This window comes from Vulpes vulpes, chromosome 12, assembly GCF_048418805.1.
Source record: "Vulpes vulpes isolate BD-2025 chromosome 12, VulVul3, whole genome shotgun sequence".
Classification (NCBI taxonomy): Eukaryota; Metazoa; Chordata; class Mammalia; order Carnivora; family Canidae; genus Vulpes; species Vulpes vulpes.
Genome location: NC_132791.1, coordinates 97,703,593 through 97,725,391, shown reverse-complemented (window position 1 = coordinate 97,725,391; position 21,799 = coordinate 97,703,593). Strand labels below are relative to the sequence as shown.

Here is a 21,799-nt window from a genome sequence, read left to right as displayed (position 1 = left end):
ATTTGGAGCAGAATGTGAATTATTCTACGTTCTTTAGATTAGAGAAAGGCCACTTGGGAGGGCAGGCACAGGCTACACCTCTTTTTTTCTTTTTTAAGATCTTATTTATTTATTCATGGGAGATACAGAGAGAAAAGGCAGAGACCCAGGCAGAGGGAGAAGCAGGCTCCATTCAGGGAGCCCAACGTGGGACTCGATCCTGGGTCTCCAGGATCATGCCCCAGGCTGAAGGTGACGCTAAACTGCTGAGCCACCCAGGTCGCCCATGAGCCACCCGGGCTGCCCCAGGCTACACCTGTTGACCCCAGGTCCCTGGGGCACCTTAGTGGAGAACCTGGGCAAACCCTGACTGGCAGGTGTAGGGACTCTCAATAAATCCTATATATATTTGCCAGTGTGGCAGGTGTAGGGCATTCTGATCGGCACGGGTGGTGAAAGAATTTACCCAAGCCAGGTCAGAGGAGATCAAAGCTTTTTGAATACATTGCCGGGGAGCAGTGGGCAGGTCAGCAGAGGAGAGGCGGCTGCCAGGAGGCGGCGCGGGGGCTGTCGTGTGGCGTGGAGTGAGAAGGCAGGGGAACCCATGGGATTGTCCCTTTGTTGGTCACTGTGCCTGGTAGTAAGTAGCCCGTTGGTCAGTTAGGGCCTGTGGCCATTTCAAGGTGGGTCACTTAAGGAGCCCTTTGCGGCAGCTGAGCAGTCGCTGGGGTCCTTGGGCCTTGCTCTAGTTTTCATTGCTCAAGCCTGTTGCTTGCAGCCCCTAGAGCAGGGACATTTGGTGCCCATCAAGTGCTGTGTCTGCTTTCCAAATTTTGTACACGATCCCTCCTCCTGTCACAGGGAGGCAGCAGCAGGGGACCATTTCTGGCTATGGGCCACAAGAAGCTTTGATGTGTCGCTTCTGGGTCAGAGCATCAAAGGGCCTGACCCGTCACGCAGGCCCCTCTTCTGCTGCCGTGACCCGAGGTGTCGTCTGGGTTCCCGAGGACTGTGTGGAGCCGAGTCCTCCCACCTTACATCCTTCCCTCCCCCATACCATTGCCCTTGCAGGATCGAAGTGTCACTATAGCCTCGCCTAGCCTGTGACGAAACCACACACCACATCACCAGTCACGGCATGTGGCAGCGTTTGACTCACCTTTCTTCAACTGGAAGGGAGGGACCAGAGAGCCGTTCCTTATTTCTCCTCTAAAAGAATCCCGTCATTCTTGGTTCCTACTGAAATTCATGCCAGACCAAGTCTCATCACCCCAGCTGGTGGCGGAAAGAGGACAGGGATGAATGAAAGCATCGGTGCCCCCCGCCCCCCTTCTTCTCAAGCAGAAGCTGGGAGGCTCCTCGGTGTAGCTGTGCTGCCCGGGGCTTTTGCATCTGCGGGTGTGGCCGGCGAGAAACAGGACCTGCTTGTCCCCCCAAGTCCCCCAGAGCGTTCTCAGACTGCAGAGCCAGGAGACAAGGCCCCCAGGACACAGGTCGCGAGCTCAGAGTGGGGACCGGGGACCCACCCCACTCTCTGAAAGCCAAAGCTGCGCGGCACTTGGACCCCTTCCTTCCCACCTGCCACCTAGTGGGTCCCTGCGGCATCTGCACCCTGGTGCCCGGCGCCTCAAGGATCTGGTTACCATTCCGCATCCGCACCTGATCTTCAGGGGGCAGTGGCCTGGGAAGGCGCCTCAGAGCCAACCTGAGCCAACCTCCTCGGGTTGCAGCCAAGTAACAGAGACCTAGCTGGTTAGCGGTGGAGCCAGACCCGAGCCCGGGCCCGGGAGGCCCTTCTCCTTCCAGCATTTATTCGTTTACTCACTCAAGCATCAGTCAATATTTGTTTTGTGCTTTACCAGGTGCAGGGCCCGTGCTGGGCAGGGGGCTGCAGGTGGGAGACCCCGTAGCTGCCCTCGAGGAGCTTCCTGAGAAGGACGATGAGCACGCAGACAGGCCAGCAAAGAAAAGGATTGCTCTGCGGTCGGTACACGCAGGGCCCAGGGCCGGGGGAGTTGTGGCCCGGCTTCCCGCGGGGCGCTCCTTCAGGACGAGGGGCTTCTCCAGCAGCTGTGTCAGGGGCAGGCCCAGGCAGGGGGCATGGACCAGGGTGCCCAGGGCAAGCAGGTGGTGGTGAGATCCACAAGCAGCACTGTTTGCAGTGATAGAGCAGGGTCTTCAGTTGTAGTTGGGGAACCTGGTTGGGGGAGGGAGCATTCACCATCGGAGGGAATGCAGGAAGCAGAGGGCTGGGGGGGCAGGAGGGAGAGGGTGCATTGGGTGCAGACACACTGAGGGTCCAGGCGCCTCGGGGGACAGTTAGGAAATGACGGCCTGTAGGCAGTCGACCTGTGTGTGCCTCCGGGAAGAGCCCTGACGGCCATACAGTCATACATTTGAGATTCGGTGACAAGCAGGTTCATGGCCATGATGAGCTGCCCAGGGTATGCGCTAGGTGAGAGGAGAGCAGGCTACAGAAGGAGCCTGTCCCGGGTGGGGCTCGCCAGAAGGCAATGTCAGAAAGTTTAGTCCGTGTATTTTTCTTTTAAGATTTTACTTATTTATTCATGAGAGACAGAGAGAGAAAGAGAGAGAGAGAGAGAGAGAGGCAGAGACACAGGCAGAGGGAGAAGCAGGCTCCGTGCAGGGAGCCCGACGTGGGACTCGATCCCGGGTCTCCAGGATCACGCCCTGGGCTGGAGGCGGCGCTAACCGCTGAGCCACCCGGGCTGCCCATCTCGTCCTTCTGATAAGGGTGGAGTTCCTCTGCCAGGATGGTGACTGTTTAGGAGTTGCTGGGCTCTGGACACAAGAAGCCCGAAACCCAACAGAACTCTTGCCGTGTCCCCTGGAGGAAGTGTCCTCCGTTTGCAAAGCAGAACCTCTACTGCCACCATCCCTAAGTGCAGGTTTGGGAGGGATAATTCCCTATTCTGGTTCAGGCATGATAAGAGGGGCTGCTCCTGCCCCCCTCTTGGATCCCTGACTTACCTGGTCTTCCTACTGGGAACGCAGCACCATACACAGCACTTTGGTTCAAGCTTCATAAAGCATTTTGGAGGATGATTCTCCATCCTCGTGAATTACCACGTCTGAGCTTTTCGGCCTGCGTGGGCAGCTTGTGGGTGACGCAGACGGTGTGATGTGGCCTGTGGCTCCCATGGTTCTGGGCCCGCTCCCCCGCCTTCTTGGCTGTCTCTTGCGACGTGTGCAATACCATGCTGCGCGATGGATCGCACGCCCAGCACTCGGGTAATGGCCCGAGGTCTCTGCGGACAGGAAGGGCAAAGCCACAGCTGGAATGTGTTCCATCAGAACAAACTGTTGGCTCTTCTGGGTGGAAAGAGCCCAGCCTCTCCAGCTCGCTAGTTTATGGTGCCGTATCAGCCTCAGCCCGGGCTTCGGTTGGTAGGTAGGATGTCTGCTGACAGCAGCAGCAAGAACCATTTTGGCAAGTGGAATTCGATGCTGTGGGCCCCTCGGAACCACCACCTCTGCTACCAGGGTTCCTCCGTTGGTGGCCCAGCCCTGGCTGGTAGGAGACGGGCTGGGCAGCATCAACTGGCCAAGTCATTTTGTCTCCTCATGTTCTCTGCTGGATGATAACAGGTGGCACAATGATCTTCACGCTTCGTGGACATTCTAGCCACAACCTCTTCCCCTGACCTCCCTGTCCTGTCCTCTGTCTTCCCATCTTTCTCCCCAGAGTTTCCCCGATGAGACCGGCCAATGCCTGGCCCTCTGCCCATTGGTCTACGAGTACTCTAACCTCAGGCCACTGCTCTGCCCACACCACGTGGATGACCAGGTACCCTGTCTGAGTAAGGCTGCAGGACAACTGCACCTGGTGTAACATGTACCCCTACACTGACCCATCCAAAAACCAGGCTCAGGCTTTCACCTCATCCGTTAGCCAATTCTGTGGGATCCCCCTTACAGCCAGAGGTGCGAACTAAGACGGGGCCTGGGTGACACAGAGGTGACAGCGCTGTAGCGCATCAGTGTGATATTCTGTGGGATGTCTGGACAGTCTACATCTCTTCAGATGACATTCTGGTAGAGAGTGGATTGTTAACGTGGTCCTGGGCAAGACTATCTGTGAATATTGTGGTCCATCCCGTGTAGATGCAAGCTGTTTTTGTCCTCTTTTCTGACTGGAAAAGAAAATGTATTTCCCAAATCATTGGCCACATGTTATGTCCCTTTTGACAGGTCCCTTATGAGGCCTTATTATACTGCTCTTGCAGATACCACATCAGCTGCAACTGGGGCTGCTTCTTGGTTGAGTTTGTTGTAGTCTAACGTCATCTTCCAGGATTCACCTGGTCACGTAGGAATATGATGAAGACCACCACCACCACATCCTTTGGATCCTCGCGGCGGCACTAATTTCCACCATCCTCCCCTTGATGCAGTATTGCTTGGCTGGGGAAGGGGCAGTTTCTTAGGCTCCCACATAGCCTTCTCTGCTATGACAGCTCTCACCCCACAGGCCAAGGACCCACGGTGGGGATTGTGCCAACTTCCAAGTACGCCTATCCCAATTATATATTCAGGGACTAGGCAAATGATCCTGGGCGGGTGTGCAGACCAAATGGACCCCTAGCCAGGACTCTACGTATTGTCTGGTTCCTGTCTGCCCCTACTGTAGCAGGAGGACCTTGATGACGCTCCAGATCTCCATATCTCAATTCCAACTCCGATTCTTGAGGTGTTCGGGTCTTCCTCTTTCCCTTGTGTAGTGCTACCTGAGTAAACGATCTTTGGTCTCTTTGAGGAGGGATCAGGAGGTCATAGTGTGTATACTTAATAGGGTGTCGCAGGCAACCTGGGCATGTCTTTAGTTACTGGGTTCCAGGTCCAGGCACTGAACAAGGGACCATAAGATTTCACTGGCGTGACTGCACTCAGCCTCCTGATCATCCATCCCCAGTGTCTCCTGATGGTGTAAGGTGAATCAACTGTAGCTGTCGGAATCCATGGGCACTTTGATGCAAAAATGGCCCATCACAGTTGACCTGCATTGGGCCTGCATGGCCTGGCCCCTGTAATGCCACCTGCATCCAGCACCAGGTGCGAGCTGCCCTGGGCAGGCTGTGTAGACAGACTCCAAAGGAAGTGACAGTAGAAGCCTTTCTGCTGACAGCATTTCTAGCAGCCGGGACAAGTCCTTCTGGAAGGCAGGTCTAGGCGGCCCATCTCAGAGCCCAGCACACAGTCTTCGGAGAAGTCACCAAAGTTGACAGGCTCTTGAGGATGTAGAGGAGGACAGGGGCAGACTCAGGTGGACAGATTAACCTTCAGCAAGCGGAGGGAAACTCACCCTGATGGGGGAGGAGAAGGTGGTGAGAATGGGGTCAGATGAAGACAAGGGTTTGAGCAGAGGGACAAGGTGTTGGGGAAATCAAGCCTAATAACCTCCATTTTGTTTGTAAAATTAGAAGCACCTTATGTGGTGAGCTTGAGCTTGGGGAGGGTGAGGGCTTGAGGAGAAGAGCCCCTGAGGTCACTGCCCTGCCCCTGACGCTGACCGCTGACCCCGCAGGTTCTCGGCAAAGCCCAGCGCGGAAGGGCGGCGATTCTCCCTCCCGGCCCCGCCCCTAGCCCCGCCCCTCCGCCTCCTGGCCCCGCCCTCCTCTCGCCCGGCCCCGCCTTCCTCCCTCCCCGGCCCCGCCCCAGCCCCTCCTCCCGTCCACGTACCTCCCCGGCCCCGCCCCTTCGCCTCCCGGCCCCGCCCCCTCTTCCAGGCCCCGCCCCTCCTCCCGGCCCGGCCCCGCCCCTCCTCCCGGCCCCGCCCCGCCGGAGCCCCGGGGAAGCGAAGGCGCGCTCGGCCTCTCGGCGCTCGCTTGCTCGCGTCTGGGGGGGCGGGGCGGCGGCGGCGGCGGGGCGGGGCCTCGGCGGGGCCTCGGCAGGACTCGCGGCCTGGGGTGCGGGCGGCCGGGCGCATGGAGGGGCCGCGGGCTGCGGCGGGCGGGGACGTCTCCCTGCACAACTTCAGCGCGAGGCTGTGGGAGCAGCTCGTGCACTTCCACGTCATGCGGCTGACCGACTCGCTCTTCCTGTGGGTGGGGGCCACGCCGCACCTGCGCAACCTCGCCGTGGCCATGTGCAACCGCTACGTGAGTGCGGGCGGGGGGGCGGGGTCGGAGGGGGTCAGGGTGGGGGCGGGGCAGGGTCGGAGGAGGTCAGGGTGGGGGCGGGGTCCTGGGGACCGGGCGGGGCGGGGTCGGAGGGGGTCGGGGTGGGGGCGGGGTCCTGGGGACGGGGGGGGCGGGGTCGGAGGGGGTCAGGGTGGGGGCGGGGTCAGAGGAGGTCAGGGTGGGGGCGGGGTCCTGGGGACCGGGCGGGGGGTGCGGAGGGGGTCAGGGTCTTGGCGGGGGGCGGCGGTTGGTGGAAGGCGGGGTCCCCGGGGTCAGGCGGGTGTGGGGCCCGGCCGGGCCGAGCCGGGAGGGAGAGTAGCCGCGGTGCCGGCGCAGGTGGGGTGTCAGGGGTGCCGGCCCCCTGGGTCCGCGGGCTGCCCTCGGGTCTCTCTGGGCCCGGGGGGCCTCGGGGCTCCTGGGACCCCTCCCTGTGATGCCTTCGGGAACGGGTCGGGCTGGGCCTGCAGCACCCGAGGGCGCAGTGAGGTCAGGCCCCAGGTGGCCGCCTGCCCCCCTGCCCCCCTTCAAGGGCGCCCCTCTCTGTGGTTGGGGTGCTCGGCCTCATCGTGGGGCCCCTGCTCTCCCGTCACACTCTCGCCCTGGGCGATGGCACCCACCTCTTGGTTTTCATGCCTCCTCTATACTGACCACACGAATTTTGCGTGTGTTTCCAGGACAGCCCTCTTTGCCCAATTGTGGACTCCTGTGTCCCGGCCTGGAAGCCGGTGGGCACCTCCCACTAGACACACTGGGGTCCGATGGCCTGGCCTTCCCGACCCGCTGCTTACACAGGCAGCCGTGTGAGTCGCGGAAGCCCCACCTGAACCTTGGCTACTCTCTCTTCCGAGCTCCGCGTGGCCTGTGTCCCCGCATCTGTGGGCCCTGCCTTCCATCAGACCTGAGGGGGAGTCCATCCAGCCCGCGGGGCGACCCCAAAGGGTAGAGGCCTGGAGGCCAGGAGGCAGTGGTGGCATTGGAGGAACCGTAGTTAAGGTGGCAGGGGAGGAGGTATGGGAACATAAGGCGTTCTCCTCCTTCTCTGGTACCTGTGTTGGGGTGTGAGTGAGCCATGGGTTAGCCAGGGCTTAGGCAGGTCACCTCAGGGGCCTGTTTGGGGCTGGAGGTCACTGTGGGCCCTTCTACCTTACTTAGGTTTCCAGTGTTCAAGTTGACCTCAAAGGGATCTCTGCGCACCCATCGCCTCCTTTTGGGCTTGTCCCCCCGGGCCAAGCCTGCAGCATCCCCTTGGCTCCTGGCCTGATTCCCCCTTTGCTGCCCCTATTAATGTCTTAGAGCTGCTGCAGCCAAGTGCCACAAGCTGGGTGGTTTAAACCAACCAAGATTGATCCTCTCGCAGGTTAGAAGGCTAGAAGTCTGAAATCAAGGTATCGGCAGGGCTGGTCCTTCGGGAGGCTCGGAGGGAGAACTCTTCCCGTGACTCTCCCATCTTTTGGGGGTGCTGGCAGTCCTTGGCATTCCTTGGCTTGCAGCTTCACCACTCAAGACTCTGCAGTGCCACTGGCCTTCTTTTCTGTGTGTCTTTTCATGTAAAGACACCAGTCATAATAAATTGAGAGTCTACCCTATTCCAGTACGACGGCATCTTCAATGACAGCTTAATTACATCTGCAGAGACCCTATTTCCAATTTAAAAAAGTCACATTCACAGGTGCTAGGGGTTAGGATGTGCGCTTGTCTTTTTGGGGGACACGATTCAGCCCACAGTGCTGCCTTATGGCCATTTATAGGGCAGCAGACAGCAATCAGATATTGTCATTCCCTGGCTCCAGGCCTTTCAGGAGGTACGCTTGGAGCACAGTTCAGAGACTTGACAGTAACCCTTAGGCTCTGTTACCTGGTGGGGCTCCCCTGCTCCCGCCCTCGCCCTCCTCCCGGCCCACTCACAGGCCTCTTGGCTGCTCTAGCGCATGGGCTTGTTCCCAGGTATTGCTCCCTCTGCAGATTGTCATCAGTATCCATAGTGGTGGTGGTGAGGTTTGTCTTTTTATGGTCTTTGTACCCTGAATGCTTGACAAGCCACTCATTAAATTGTTTTTGAAGGAATGAATGAGGCCCCCCTCGGGGAACTCCAGGTTTGCTAGGGAAGGCTACCAGTAACCTGCATCCTGGTAGGCAGTAGGGATTGTAATCTCTGAGGGGCCTTGGGGTGGTGGGAAATCAGAGGAGTGAGCCATCAGGCAGGACCTGGACAAAGTTTCGGGAAGGAGATAGCCCCTGAGTGGGACTTCTGGATGGCATCATACAATATCCGTCTTCTGCCTTTGTCCTCCTTGCTGTTCTTTTTCCTGGGCAGGTTTTCTTTTATTTCTTTTCTAGTGGGTAACGGCAGCTGGGCCTTTGGGCAGCTGGCAATTCCTTCTTTCATTGGAGGAGAGGTAAAGGGCCTGCAGGGGCATGGGGTGATGGGTGGGGTTGTGTGTTTGGAGGTTGTGGTGCCCTGGAGCCACCTCACCATCTCTCTTTTCTAGTCCTTAGACTGTAGTGATAGACAGTGGGTAAGGCTGTGGGTCAGATGGGGCCCAGGACTGCTCATTGGTAAGACCAGGCATTGCTTCCTTGAATCAGTTTCAAGATTCCTCCTGTGGGCTGCTTTGGCACACTTTAGCAATCTGACCATTTGGGAGTTATAGCTCCTACTAGGGTTTATTTTCTCAACTGGAAGGTCACACTAAACCAAGATCAGGTAGGAAAAGGAAAAGGGGCCAGTCTCCATTACCAGACTTGTCAGAACTTCAGTCCTACTCATTGGCCTCGTTGTGTACTTGTATGTTGTCTTCTGGGGCAGAGCACCCACTCTCCAGCTGGAGAGAAGAGGTATAAACCATAACTTAAGGCAGGAAACACAAGATTCCTGTGGAACAGGGCTTGGCAAACCATTGCTTAGGGGATGGCCTGCCCTCTACTTTTGTAACCAAGTTTTTGGAACATAGTTCTGCTCATCTATTCCATAATGTCTGTTGCAGCTTTTGTATATTGATGGCAGAGTCGAACAGTTAAAATAAAAACTAAGTGATTTATCCTCTGGCCCTTCTTAGAAAAAGGGTTTTGGACCATGCACGGAGGGTGAGACCAAAGGGTTGGTGACGTTTCCTCCTCTTCCTCCTCCCTTCCCCCTCGATCCCCACATGTAAGACCATGTAGAACAAAACCATACTACTCTGCTGCTCTTCCAGCTAGCCTGCCTTGCATCGAGTGGTCTGTTTACGGCACTGAGAGGCGTTAGAACAAGGATGATATAGAGTCCCTCAACATGGTGGAGGCCCGTGACCTGGGAAGAAGGGACATTGGGGCCCTATCTGCTCAGATGATTTAGGATGTGGTGAGCACACTTTGAGTGGACAGTGGTGCTCCAGCCATAGTAAAACTATCTGAGCATGTATGTGCCTGGGAGACCAGCTGGGCATAGTATGATTTTGAAAATAATAAAGTACTGAGTAGGGTAACAATATGTGGTTTTTAGTTTTGCTTTTGGTGGGAAACGATCACCTTAAGGTATATTTTCTGTTTCTAAAAGTTTAACTGTAAATACTGTTAGCATACAGCTGAATATTGAACTCGAAACTTGTAAACAGCAAATTCATTAATTGAGTTCACGTTTTTGTTATCTTTTCAACAAAAAAGCTTGCAGTAAATGCTTTCATTCTTATCCTGTGTTTTTTGATCATCTCTTATAGACCTCAACAAGTTCTTTCTCCTTTTGAAGTGACTTTGAACCCCTAGGAGACAAGGAGCAGTCTCTGATCTGTGCCCTGCTCACAGTATCTGGCACATAGTAGGTGTTTATTCAGTTTACTTGTCTCTACCTGGACAGTGTGGGGGGATGGGTGCCCACCCCAGAGCCTCTGGTTGCACAGGCTAGTTCCTCCAAAAATCTTGCCCTGTGGCGGGGGAGGAGTTAAGATGGTGGAGGAGAAGGGGGACCCTAAGCTTGTCTCATCCCTTGAACACAGTTAGTGATCAAATCATTCTGAACACTAAAAGAATCAATAATAGGTCTCAGAGAACAAAAACTGCAAGTCTACCAGTAGAAAAGTGACCACCTTTTGGATGGTGGGAGGTATGTAGAGTTGACTTAGGGGAGATAAAGCTGTGGGTACAGAGGTGGGGAGGGGGCCTGCTTATGGAGGCTGCCACAAAGTATTTGAGCAATGGAGTGCAAAATCTGAACTTGTAGCAGTCTACTGCCGTGGGGGTTGTGCCTGGCTTGAAGGTGCTTAGGTGGTGAAGCAGGGCAGAGTGTCAGGAGTGACAGGGTGGTCTAAGGATTCCCTGGGTCGCAGGAAGAATGGGTGGCACCAAGGTGCTGGGCTGTTCCCAGGCATAGGAGTGGGGATGCTGGCTGAGAGCAGTGGGTCTTGGTGCTGGCTTTCTGCTCTGACCTGCTGTAACTGTGAACTGCTGTGTGGTGGTGAGACTGCTTTCCTGGGATGGACAGAAAATGGCAGAAGTGCAGAGAGACCCTCTCCCGGAGGAACAATATGGGTCCATGCTGTGGGAGTCCCTAAAATTTGTAGTTTTGAAACTAAGTCATGTGCCTGAGATAAAAAAAACTCAGGAACATCAGTTTCTGATGGAAACTGGGAACTGGAGGGGTGATTGATTGCTCTTCCATGAGGGCTCAGTGAAGAGTTGGGGGTAGTGAACTTTCCCCTCCAGGGCTGGAGAGCCTGGGGTGGCGGTATCCTGTCCTGTCCGTCAGCACCCAAGGCCTTCAGGGAACAAAACAGCACCACCTAGTGGAGGCCGGTCGCTTACAACAAGCCATGCTCCCTGGTGTCCAGGAGGCCTGTTTCCACTAGGGCCAGTCCACCTGCGAATCAGCCCAACAGGCCCCTATGCATAGAAGACCAGCACACACAACTGGCTGGCACCAAGTCTACTAATCATAGAGTGCTACAAAGTTTCATCTCTAGGGGAAATAGGATCTAGCTTCCTTTTTGTTTGTATTCTTTATTTATTATTATTCATTCTCTTTTATCAATTCCTTTTTTAATATTTTAGAATTTTATTTATGTATTTTACATATTTTTTATTTTTTGGTTTATTTTCATTGTATTTATTTATTTATTTTTAAAGATTTTATTTATTCTTGAAAGACACAGAAAGAGAGAAGCAGAGACACAGGCAGAGGTAGAAACAGGCTTCATGCAGGGAGCCCAATGTGAGACTTGATCCTGGGACCCCAGGATCATGCCCTGAGCCAAAAGCAGAGGCTCAACCGCTGAGCCACCCAGGAGTCCCTATTTTTTAAAATTTTCCTTTAACAAGCAGACCAAAACACACCAGTATCTAGTTTTTTTGTGTGTGTTTTTTGGTACTTTTTCTTTTTTTGAGTGTGTTTTTTGTTTGTTTTCTGTCTTCTTTTCTGGACAAAATGATGAGATACAGAAATTCACCCTGAAAGAAAGAACAAGAAGTAGAACTCATGGCCAGGGACTTAATCAATACCATTAAAAGTAAGATGTCTGAACTAGAATATACTTATTTATTTCTAAAAAAATTTTATTTATATATTTGGGAGAGAAAGAGAGAAGGAGCAAGTGCACTAGCTGGGGAGGGGGTGGTGGGCAGAGGGAGAAGAAAACATAGACTTCCCACTGAGCAGGGAGCCCAACGTAGGGCTTGATCCCAGGACCATGAGATCATGACCTGAGCCAAAGGCAGATGGTTAACCGACTGAGCCACCTAGCTGTCGCTGAACTAAATTTCAAACAATGATAAGGAGACTAGTGGGGCTTGAAAAAAGCATAGAAGACACTAGAGAATCCCTTACTACAGAGATAAAAGAACTAAAATTTAGTCAGGGTGAAACTAAAAATGCTATAACCGAGATGAAATCCCAAGTGGAAGCCATAAAAATGAGGATGAATGAATCAGAGGAGTGAATCAGTGATATAGAAGATAAAATTATGGAAAATAATGAAGTTGAAGAGGGAAAAAAGGTAATGGATCATGAAGGTAGACTTAGGGAACTCAGCGACTTACTAAAATATAATATTCATATCATAGGAGTTCAGAAGATGAAGAGAAAGAGTCAGAAGGTTTATTTGAATAAATTATAGCTAAAAACTTTCCTAATCTGGGGAAGGACACAGACCTCAAAACCCAAAAAGCACAAAGAACTGCCAGTAAATTCAGCAAAAGCTGTCCATTGCCAAGGGATATCAGTCAAATTCAGAAAATACACAGATAAGGAAAGAATCCTTAAAGCAACAAGGGAAAAAAAGTCCTTAACCTGCAAAGGAAGACAGACAAGGTTCGCAGCAGATCTATCCACAGAAACTTGACAGGCCGGAAAGTAGTGGCAGGTTATATTCAATGTATTGAATGGGAAAACTATGCAGCCAAGAATTTTTTATGCAGCAAGGCAGTCATTCAGAACAGGAGGAGAGACAAAGAGTCCCAGACAAACAAAAACTAAAGAGTTCATGCCCACTAAACCAGCCCTGCATGAAATTTTAAGGGGGACTCTTTAAGTGGAGAAAAAAAAATCAAAAGCAACAAAGACTAGAAAGGACAGAGAACCTCACCGGGAACATCAACTTTACAAGTAAGGCAATGGCACTAAATTAATGTCTTTCAGGAATTACTCTGAATGTAAATAGACTAAATGCTCCAATCAAAAGATACAGGGTATCAATGGATTAAAAAACAAGATCCCCATCCATATGTTGACTAAAAGACACTCATTTTAGATCTAAAGACAGCTCAGATAAAAAGTGAGGGGATGGAGAACCATCTATCATGCTAATGGATATCAAAAGAAAGCCAGGGTAGCCATACTTAATATCAGAAAAACTAGATTTTAAAACAAAGACTGTAATAAGAGATAAAAGAAGGGCATTATATCATAATTAAGGGGTCTGTCCATCAAGAAGACCTAATAACTGTAAGTATTTATACCCCCATCTTGGGAACGCCCAAATATGTAAATCAATTAATAATAAACATAAGGTCTTTAATAATAGTAGGGGACTTTAACATCCCACTCACAGCAATGGACAGAAAGTCAACAAGAAAGTAATGGCTTTGAATGATACACTGGGCCAGATGGACTTACCAGATATATTCAGAACATTTCATCATAAAGCAGCAGAATACATGCTTTCAAGTGCACTATCAGACTCTTGATCTAACATCTTTTTATGATTAGCATGCAAAATAGGATTCATAGTAAAAATGGAACATTCTCCAGAATAGATCATGTACCGGGTCAGAAACAACCCTCAACAAGTACAAAAAGATCAAGATCATACCATGTGTGTTTTCAGACCACAACTCTGAAACTTGAAGTCAACCACAAGAAAAAATTTGGAAAGACCTCAAATACATGGAGGTTAAAGAATAGCCTACTAAAGAATGAATGGGTCAGCCAGGAAATTAAAGAAGAAATTAAAAAAAAATAAGCAAATGGAAATGAATGCACAGTGGTCACAAACCTTTGGGATACAGCAAGGCCTACTTCAAGAAACAACAAAAGTCTCAAATACAAAACTTAACCTTATACCTAAAGGAGCTAGAAAAGGAGCAGCCAGTCCACTCTCACCATTACTATTTAATATAGTACTGGAAGTCTTAGCCTCAGCAATCAGACAACAAAAATAAAGGTATCCAGATCGGCAAGGAAGAAGTTAAACTGTCACTATTTGCAGAGAGCATGATACTCTAGAAGATGCAAACAATTCCATCAAAAAATTGCTAGAAGTGATGTGTGAATTCAGCAAAGTTGCAGGATATAAAATCAGTGTGGAGAAATCTGTTGCATTTCTATATACCAACGTTGAAACAGCAGCAAAAGAAATAAAAGATGTTATCCGATTTGCAAATGCATCAAAAACAATAAGATGCCTAGGAATAAACCTAACTTAAGAGGTAAAAGATCTGTACTGTGGAAACTGTAGAACACTTATGAAAGAAATTGAAAGAGGAGACAAAGAAATGGAAAAGCATTCCATGCTCATGGATTGGAAGAGCAAACATTGTTAAAAAGTCTATACCACCCAAAGCAATCTACACATTTTATGTAGTCTGTGTCAAAATATGACAAGCATTATTCACAGAGCTAGAACATGTAATACTAAAATTTGTATGGAAGTACAAAAGACCCCAAATAGCAAAAGGAATCCTGAAAAAAACAGCTGGAAGGATGAAGCTGGACCACTTTCTTAAACCAGACACACAAAGTCAAAATGGATGAAAAACCTAAATGTGAGACAGGCAACCATCAACATCCTAGAGGAGAACACAGGCGGTAACCTCTTTGACCTTGGCCGCAGCAACTTTTTAGTAGACACATTGCTGGAGGCCAGTGAAACAAGCAAAAATGAACTATTGGGACCTCATCAAGATAAAAAGCTTTTACACAGTGAAGGAAACAGCAAAACTAAAAGGCAGCCTGTGGAATGGGACAAGGTATTTGCAGATGACACATCCGATAAAGGGTTAGTATCCAAATTCTAGAAAGAACTTATTAAACTCAACACCTAAAAAACAAATAATCCAGTTAAGAAATGAGCAGAAGACATGAACAGACATTTTACCAAAGAAGACATCCAGAAGGCCAACAGACCTGTGAAAGGATGCTCAGCATTACTCATCATCAGGGAAATACAAATCAGAACCATGATGAGATACCGCCTCACATCAGTCAGAATGGCTAAAGATAACAACACAGGAAATGCTACATGTTGGTGAGGCTGCGGAGAAGGGGGAACCCTCTTACCCTGTTGGTGGGAATGCAAACTGGTGCAGCCACTGTGGAAAACAGTGTGGGGGTTCCCCAAGAAGTTCAAAATACCCTCGGAGCCAGCGATTGCAATACTAGGTATTTACCCAAAGGATACAAAAATACTGATCTGAAGTGATACATGCACCCCGAGGTTCACAGCAGCATCATCAACAGCCAAACTATAGAGAGAGCCCGAATGTCCGTCAACAGATGACTGCATAAAGAAGATGTGGTATGTATACAATGGAATATTACTCAGCCATCAAAAAGAATGAAATCTTACCATTTGCCACAACGTGGATTGAGCTAGAGTATATTATGCTAAGTGAAATAAGTCAGAGAAAGGCAACTGCCATATGATCTTACTTATAGGTGGAATATGTGAAAGAAAACAGAGGAATATACATTATGGGAAGTGGGGAAAAGAAGGGGAGGAAACAAACCATGAAAGAGTCTTAAAGATAGAGAACTAACAGGGTTGATGGAGGGAGGTGGGTGGGGGGATGGGGATTAAGGAGGGTGCATGTGATGAGCAACTGGGTGTTGCACGTAAGTGATGAGTCACCAAATTCTGTTCCTGAAACCCGTATTGCACTATGTGCTAACTAAAAATTAAAAAGGAGAGAAAAAGGCAAAAAGAAAAAATCTTTGCTGAGGCTGTTTCTTTTAGAAGACTAGTATTTTGATAAAGGTAATTTTGACCATATTATAAGTTAGTTTTTTTTCTTTTAAGCTAGGAATTTTAATGGTAAGGAGGATTACTTCCATAGTAATTGGAGGTTAGAGTTCTATATTTTAGAAGGGCCACATTTATTTCTTTAGTTTTACTGCTTCTTACCTGAAATGAGGATTGGTCTGATACACTCTGAGCTTTCTATTTTCATTATTTGGATGCTGATGGCTGATGCCCTTTTGCGGAGTCCTAGGGCCCTTGTTGACCTTGAAGGGCCCAGACACCTTCAGGGGAGACAAGGAGATACGCACCCTGCCTTCTCGGCTGATGGCTAACTTGGCGGCCAGAGGGACCTGGAGGCACCTGGCACCCAGACTCTGTGATGAGCTTTCTTCAGGCTGTGCCCTTAATGATCTTGTTTGCTCCCGTCTTAGTTGTAATGTTGCCCTACAGCATTGCTTTGGAGTTTCCAACACTCAAAGAAGCCTTTTATGTAAAACAAACCTTCCAATTTACTGTCAGCACTGTGATGCCAGCTTCAGTGACCGTCTTCATCCGTCCCGGCTGTCTGTTCTCTTGCGGTAGAGGGTCAGCCCACCTGGCTGTTGGCACAGGTGCCAGACCTCGTGGTGAATGTCTGACCTCCCGGAACCTGCCGCTTGCCCACCCTCATGAAGAATCAGAAGCCGCAGAAGCTTGGCTGATGGAGAAGCAGCATTGTGTTCTCTGTTTTCCCTTTAGGATTCCATCCCCGTGTCTACCTCCCTCCTCGGAGACACTTCTGACACGACCTCCACTGGCCTTGCGCAGCGCTTAGGTATGTACCCGTGGCCGGTGCTCCAGACGCAGCCCGATGGGGAGGGACCTTACTGTTCGATGGAACCACGAGGCTGGTCACTTCGGAAGGAGAGAATCCTCCTGAGAGAGGAGTGTAGACCTCTGTATGTTGGGCCTCCTCTAAGGAGGGCTTATCCGTGCCCACGTCCCTGAGCACTGTGTCAGGGCCGGCATGTTCCAGGGGACTCCCGTGTCATGCCTTGGCTGCTGTCCAGGTCGGTAAGTGACAAGGTGACTCCGCATGGGAGGAGAGTGAGTGATGCCCACGGTGCCCATTGGGCGGTGGCTCCGGGTCACCTCCGCGTGATCGGGGGAGCCCGTGGAGCAGGGTGCCTGTACTGTGCAGGAGGGACTGTCCTCTGCTCTCCGTGTGGTGTCGTTCAGAGCTTGCGGGAGAGGAGACTGGCCTGACGTGAGTGCAGTGTGGACGGTGGTGAGCAGCACTGTGAGGAAGGACGTGCTTCACACACATACTGTCTGTAACCACCTGGGTAGTCCAGGGACGGATGTGGTGTGTGCTGCCCTCCGCCAGTGCCACGGGGCGCCCGGAGACTCGGGACAGCAGGGCAGCCTGGGCCTCCCCCTGGGTCTCCGTACTCACTGGGGGTCCCTGCTGGCTCCCTGCACGTGCGCGTGCTGGTCGGTTCTGTCAACCTGATCCTGGCCAGGTGGCCATTTGTGTGCCAGTGACTCCGGGGAGCACCCGCGGGAACACGGCCACAGGGTGGAGCAGGGATGGTGCGTGGTGGGCAGGGTGAGGGCCGGGCGCCCTGGACGTGTCACCCTGAGCCCTGGGCGTGAGCAGGGCAGAGACCACGTGGGTGGCCGCGGTGGTGCAGGAACCTAACCTCCGGTGACAGAAACCTGGCTGGTCTCTAGTGTGCACTAGTTACCCCCCTAATAGGTACTTGGTAACCTCTTCCTAGGAAGTAATTTTAGATTTAAAGGAAACTTGTGGCACAGATACAGGAATTCCTGCCTTTGCCTTCACCTGCATTCCCGGTTGTTCCCACTCCCTGCGTTGATACTGTTGATTTGTTCTGAACCATGTGAAAGTGAGTGGAAGACAAGATGCCCCTTTGCTCCTCCCTGCGCCCTGCCCTGCCTGGCCCGGGGGAGCCGTGGGTGTGCTCGCGTTTATAGAGCCGGGGAACTGGGGGGACGGCTCCCGCTAGAGAAGGCTGGTGGGAGCTTGTTCGCTGTGCCACCAATAAGTCGTTCATGCCAATAAAGTCAGATGGGCTCAGGGGAGTCCTAGCAATGGAAGCCGAGTAGCATTTTGCATGTAACGCTTGTTTGTGTGTGTGTGTGTGTGTGTGTTTAGTTTTGTGCAAAGGATGTTTTTTTAAATTAATGTTTCTTCTCTTGTGGTTTATATCAGTTTATCATAATCTGTATAAATTGAAACAGAACATAGATAAATACGTCTTCACCAGTTTATTAAACTCAGAGATTAGCGGAGGGTCGCCTCCTGCCTGTAACAACCAAACCCAGCAGCCCTTAGCCATTGCCCAGCAAGGACGGGCACACAGAAAAGGCGGAAAAGTCAGAGGTGTGATGTAGCTGCTGGCAGCACCAAGGGACTGGTAATGCGCGGGTGCTGGGATGGTGGAGGGGCCGCCCAGCGCCACCCTGTCCTGTGCTGGTCCTCTCGAGCTTAGGTCTTGACCCTGCAGCTGGAAATGCATGACTTGCCTAGAGGGGTAACGGGAAGAGAGCAGAGTCCCAAGACAGGATGGTCTATGGAGGATGAAAGGAAGTAGGGGCAGAGACCATCTAGTGGGTTCAGAGTAACCCTGGCAGCATTGGAGGGCTTTGGGTGCATGGGGACACCCTTTCTCCACAGACCAGAGGGCAGAGCTGGGTCTGCGGGTGGACGGTGAGGCCGGGCACAGTTGCGCTCCCTGTAGGGCCCTGTCTTGCAAGTACATGGGAGTCAGAGTGGGGCCGAGGAATTTCCTGCCACTGAACAGCAGGAGGCCAGGCGGGCTGTAGGGTAACGGGTGCCACCTCCCCTGTCCTCTCCGTGTGGCAGGGCTGGCACGGTCCTCTGATGTGTGTGGGCTGGGGCGGGGGGCCCCGTGGGGGGTCGGAGTTTGCACTTGCCCTGTGTGGGGGGAGGCCCCAGCACCCGTGTGGTCAGTGCTGCAGCGTCTGCTTCAGCTGTTACGGGTTGTGCGGGAAGGGGCTCACGCGTGTCTCCAGTGTCATTGAAAGTCGTACACTTGTGTGTATGCACAGACATACACATCTGTGTGGGTTTGTGTGTCATAGAAATGTAGATGTTGGTAAGTGTTGTAGGATCATCTCCGGGAAGGGAGTGCGGTCGGCAGAGAGGGTGGTACTGAAGGAGAACTTAAATACTTTACCTAAATATTTTAAAAAAGGAAAAAAAAAAAAAACCCAGCTTTTTAGGTAGAATGGTGACATTTGACCATTAGTGCTTGGATCCCCCGGGGGGGCTTGTGATTGTAGCTCCCCCGCCGCCCCCACCCCGCAGCTCTGGCTCGGGTGGTCCGGGTGGGGCCTGCGAAGGTGTGGGGGCTGCCGGGGGCCCCGGTGGCAGAACCAGTGTTGTGGAGTGGGGGGCCTGCCCGGAGCGCCCTGTTCTTACCCACGACCCCACTGGTCTCCCCCGTGCGCTCCGCAGAGGCACGCACGGCCTCCGGGCCTTTCGGTCACGCAGCGCTGATGTGTCTTCTCTTTTTAGCCCGGAAGACCAACAAACAGGTGTTTGTCAGCTATAACCTTCAAAACACGGACAGTAACTTCGCGTTACTGGTAGAAAACAGGATCAAGGAAGAAATGGACGCTTTTCCAGAGAAGTTCTAGAACGCAGAGTGGCCGCAGTGAGGATTTGTAACTTTTGTAGGATACACGTTTAAATAAACGGATGGCGTTTCCCTGCTGCTGGGTTAGTGTTGATGTTGTTTCTAAGCCTTCGTCTTCCTGACTTCGCCTCTTCGCTCAGCAGAGCGTGGGCCCGAGGCCGCGGCTGGTCGGCCTGGGGGAGGAGAGGAGCGGAGGGGCGGCACGAGTCCCCGAGCGGCCCCTCAGGAAGAGGGGCAGGGGCTCAGAGGAGGCTGCCTTGATCCGACGGGAGGAAGTAAATCCTCAGGACCCTGCCGTGGCCGCTCCCAATTAGAATTCAGGCAACAAGTCTTTATAAAACACGTGCTGGGTTATCTCCTTCCGTCCCGCTCCGGCTGAGCCCTTCCCTGGCTCGGCTGTCCCCGCCATGTTCTCCCTCGGGCCTGGGTTCGACTCCTGCTCCACACCGCTCGCTGGATTTACGGACTCGGTGAAGTCTGTAAGTTCGCTGAGCCCGGTTTCCTTACCCGCAAATCGGGAATAATCTCTACCTGGCTCGGTTATTGTTAGGACTAAACACACACACTCCGCAGATCACGTAAGCGTCATGGTAATTCGGTCAGTGACCGTATTTACCTACTTTGTTTTTATGGATCCAGATGCTTTATTTAGCTCCTCCTTGCTCTTCCCGTTCCCGTTGTCTGTCTTTTCCCCCAAGTCCCAAGCACCTGCTTTGGTTACTTTAACGCTTAGCCTCTTCCCGCCTGCCACTTGCAGTGGATTCCAATCTCTCTAGTTCCACATGCTACACGTTTCCGTTCACACCCTTTTCCAAAAGCCAGTATTTGGTGGGCCAGGGGCTCCTAACTGCAGCTTCACATCCGAATCCCCGCGGGTGGCCCTCCCCCATGGCCCAGGCCTGGCCCTTCCCCAGAGGCGCAGAGGCCCCGGGACTCAGGCTCTGGCGGATGCGAAAAGCTCTCTGTTTGCTGCTCCATACGGGCAAGGCTGGGGACCACTGGCAAAGAACTTTCCAGTCCTCAGGGTCCACCTGGACCCCTTTTGTTGCCAGAGGCGGATGGTCCATGGCCCTGTAACACGTTTCATGCAGTGGAGTGGCAACCAGGGGTGGCTACGCCCTGGCCAAGACAGAGAGGATCAGGTCTGGGGTTCAAGAACTTGCCTCCTCGCAGACTTCCTGTGCTAACCTCTGAGGCCGCGGCCACCACAATCATAACGTGGAAGCGTGGTGGGCGCCTCCCTAAGAAGAGCAAGTGACACAAAACCAGGGCTATGGAGAGAAGAGTTTGGTATAAATACTTTATTAAAGAAATAGTGTTTTCTTGTTAAAAAATACTACATTAAAGAAGCGAGTTTGGGGTTATCAGACCTTCCTCACAGAGTCACAGTGTAGGAGCGTCATCTGTTGAGCTCTCGGAACCGCCGGGCCATGGCTCAGCAGGACACCAGTACACACGTGGAAAGCACTGCAGTTGGCCGCCGGCCCGCACCCGTCGGGGGTCCGAGAGCATCACTGAGTGGACAGTCTGTTCGATCCACTCTCTGCCTCTGCCTGCCTGGAGGCCTAGAGCCCCGCCGTCCCCGCGGGGTGAGAGCAGACTCGCTTTACCCAGGCGCTGAAGTACGGACAGCGAGAGCCGCATCGACAGGTAGAGTTTTTATTACTTGTAGTCAGTGGTCGTGAAATGCCCTTCAGTGGATACCATCGGATGAGGTAGGGAAGACATTCCAGTGGAAATTTGTTAATGGGGCAACATCTTTTATTTCTGTACATTTACATACAAATTTCCCCCCAAAGGTACAACAGATGTGACATCATGCAGACGTTTAGCTTTGAACGACAGCTCAGAACTCAGCTGAGGCTTGTGCTGTGAACGAGCACCTCCAGAGTCATCCCGGTCGACGCGTACAGTAACACGGTTGGTACACAGAGACCTCCAGTGTTGGGGTTCGCAGAAAGGACAGAGGGAGGGAGGTGTCCCCCACGAGACATAACACACTGTACTGCTTTTCCAAAACACACAATACATTAACGTGAGGTGTTCTTTAAAAGAGTCGAAGCGTGGGCTCCCCCAGCACGAGCGTGCACCGCGCCACCGAGGGGCTGGCGATGCGATGGTCACACGGGTCATTTAATGGCACTTCAGTCACTTGTTTGGCTCTAGGAAGCGGTAATAATGTTTGAGTGCAATGACTTCCTTTACGAGGTGGAGTTTCGCTCTTTTTCTGTTCTGTGGCCAAACCAACTTACCAGCCCCTCCCTCCCCGCTGCTTGCGAGGGCATCTACGGTTCCAGAAAACAGCCCTGAAACCTTCCCGGGGTCTCGGGCGCGGACGCTCGGGGGATGCGGCCTGAACCGCTGATTTCTGGAAAAGGACAAAAAATAAACGCAGAGGTGTCCAGCCCTGTCTCAGGGGTTCACATTTGTGCATGACTGTTGTTGGAAGGGGCTCGCAGCTCCCCGGGAGGCCAGCGGGATACGGGGGTGCCCGAGGGGGCTGCTGGGCTCGTCCTGGGGCGTCTCCCCGGGCGGCGGGATGTGGGGTTGGGGCGTGCGGCGGGGAAGGCGGACTTGGGAGAGCAGGTGC

General features: G+C 52.4%; 1 protein-coding gene and 1 long non-coding RNA gene across 2 annotated transcripts; both read left to right on the top strand.

The window, feature by feature from the left end:
* Positions 1 to 5,871: 5,871 nt before the first annotated feature.
* Positions 5,872 to 19,287, top strand: PSMG4 (proteasome assembly chaperone 4). The gene is made up of 3 exons (XM_072729221.1): positions 5,872 to 6,098; positions 16,283 to 16,358; positions 19,089 to 19,287. Exons 1-3 carry the CDS (start codon positions 5,925 to 5,927, stop codon positions 19,208 to 19,210), a joined length of 372 nt encoding a protein of 123 aa, XP_072585322.1. The 5' UTR covers positions 5,872 to 5,924; the 3' UTR covers positions 19,211 to 19,287.
* On the top strand, positions 6,818 to 9,884 carry LOC140594652 (uncharacterized). Its single transcript, XR_011995724.1, has 3 exons — positions 6,818 to 6,919; positions 8,457 to 8,515; positions 9,815 to 9,884. It is a non-coding gene; the product is annotated as an uncharacterized lncRNA (long non-coding RNA).
* Positions 19,288 to 21,799: the final 2,512 nt, after the last annotated feature.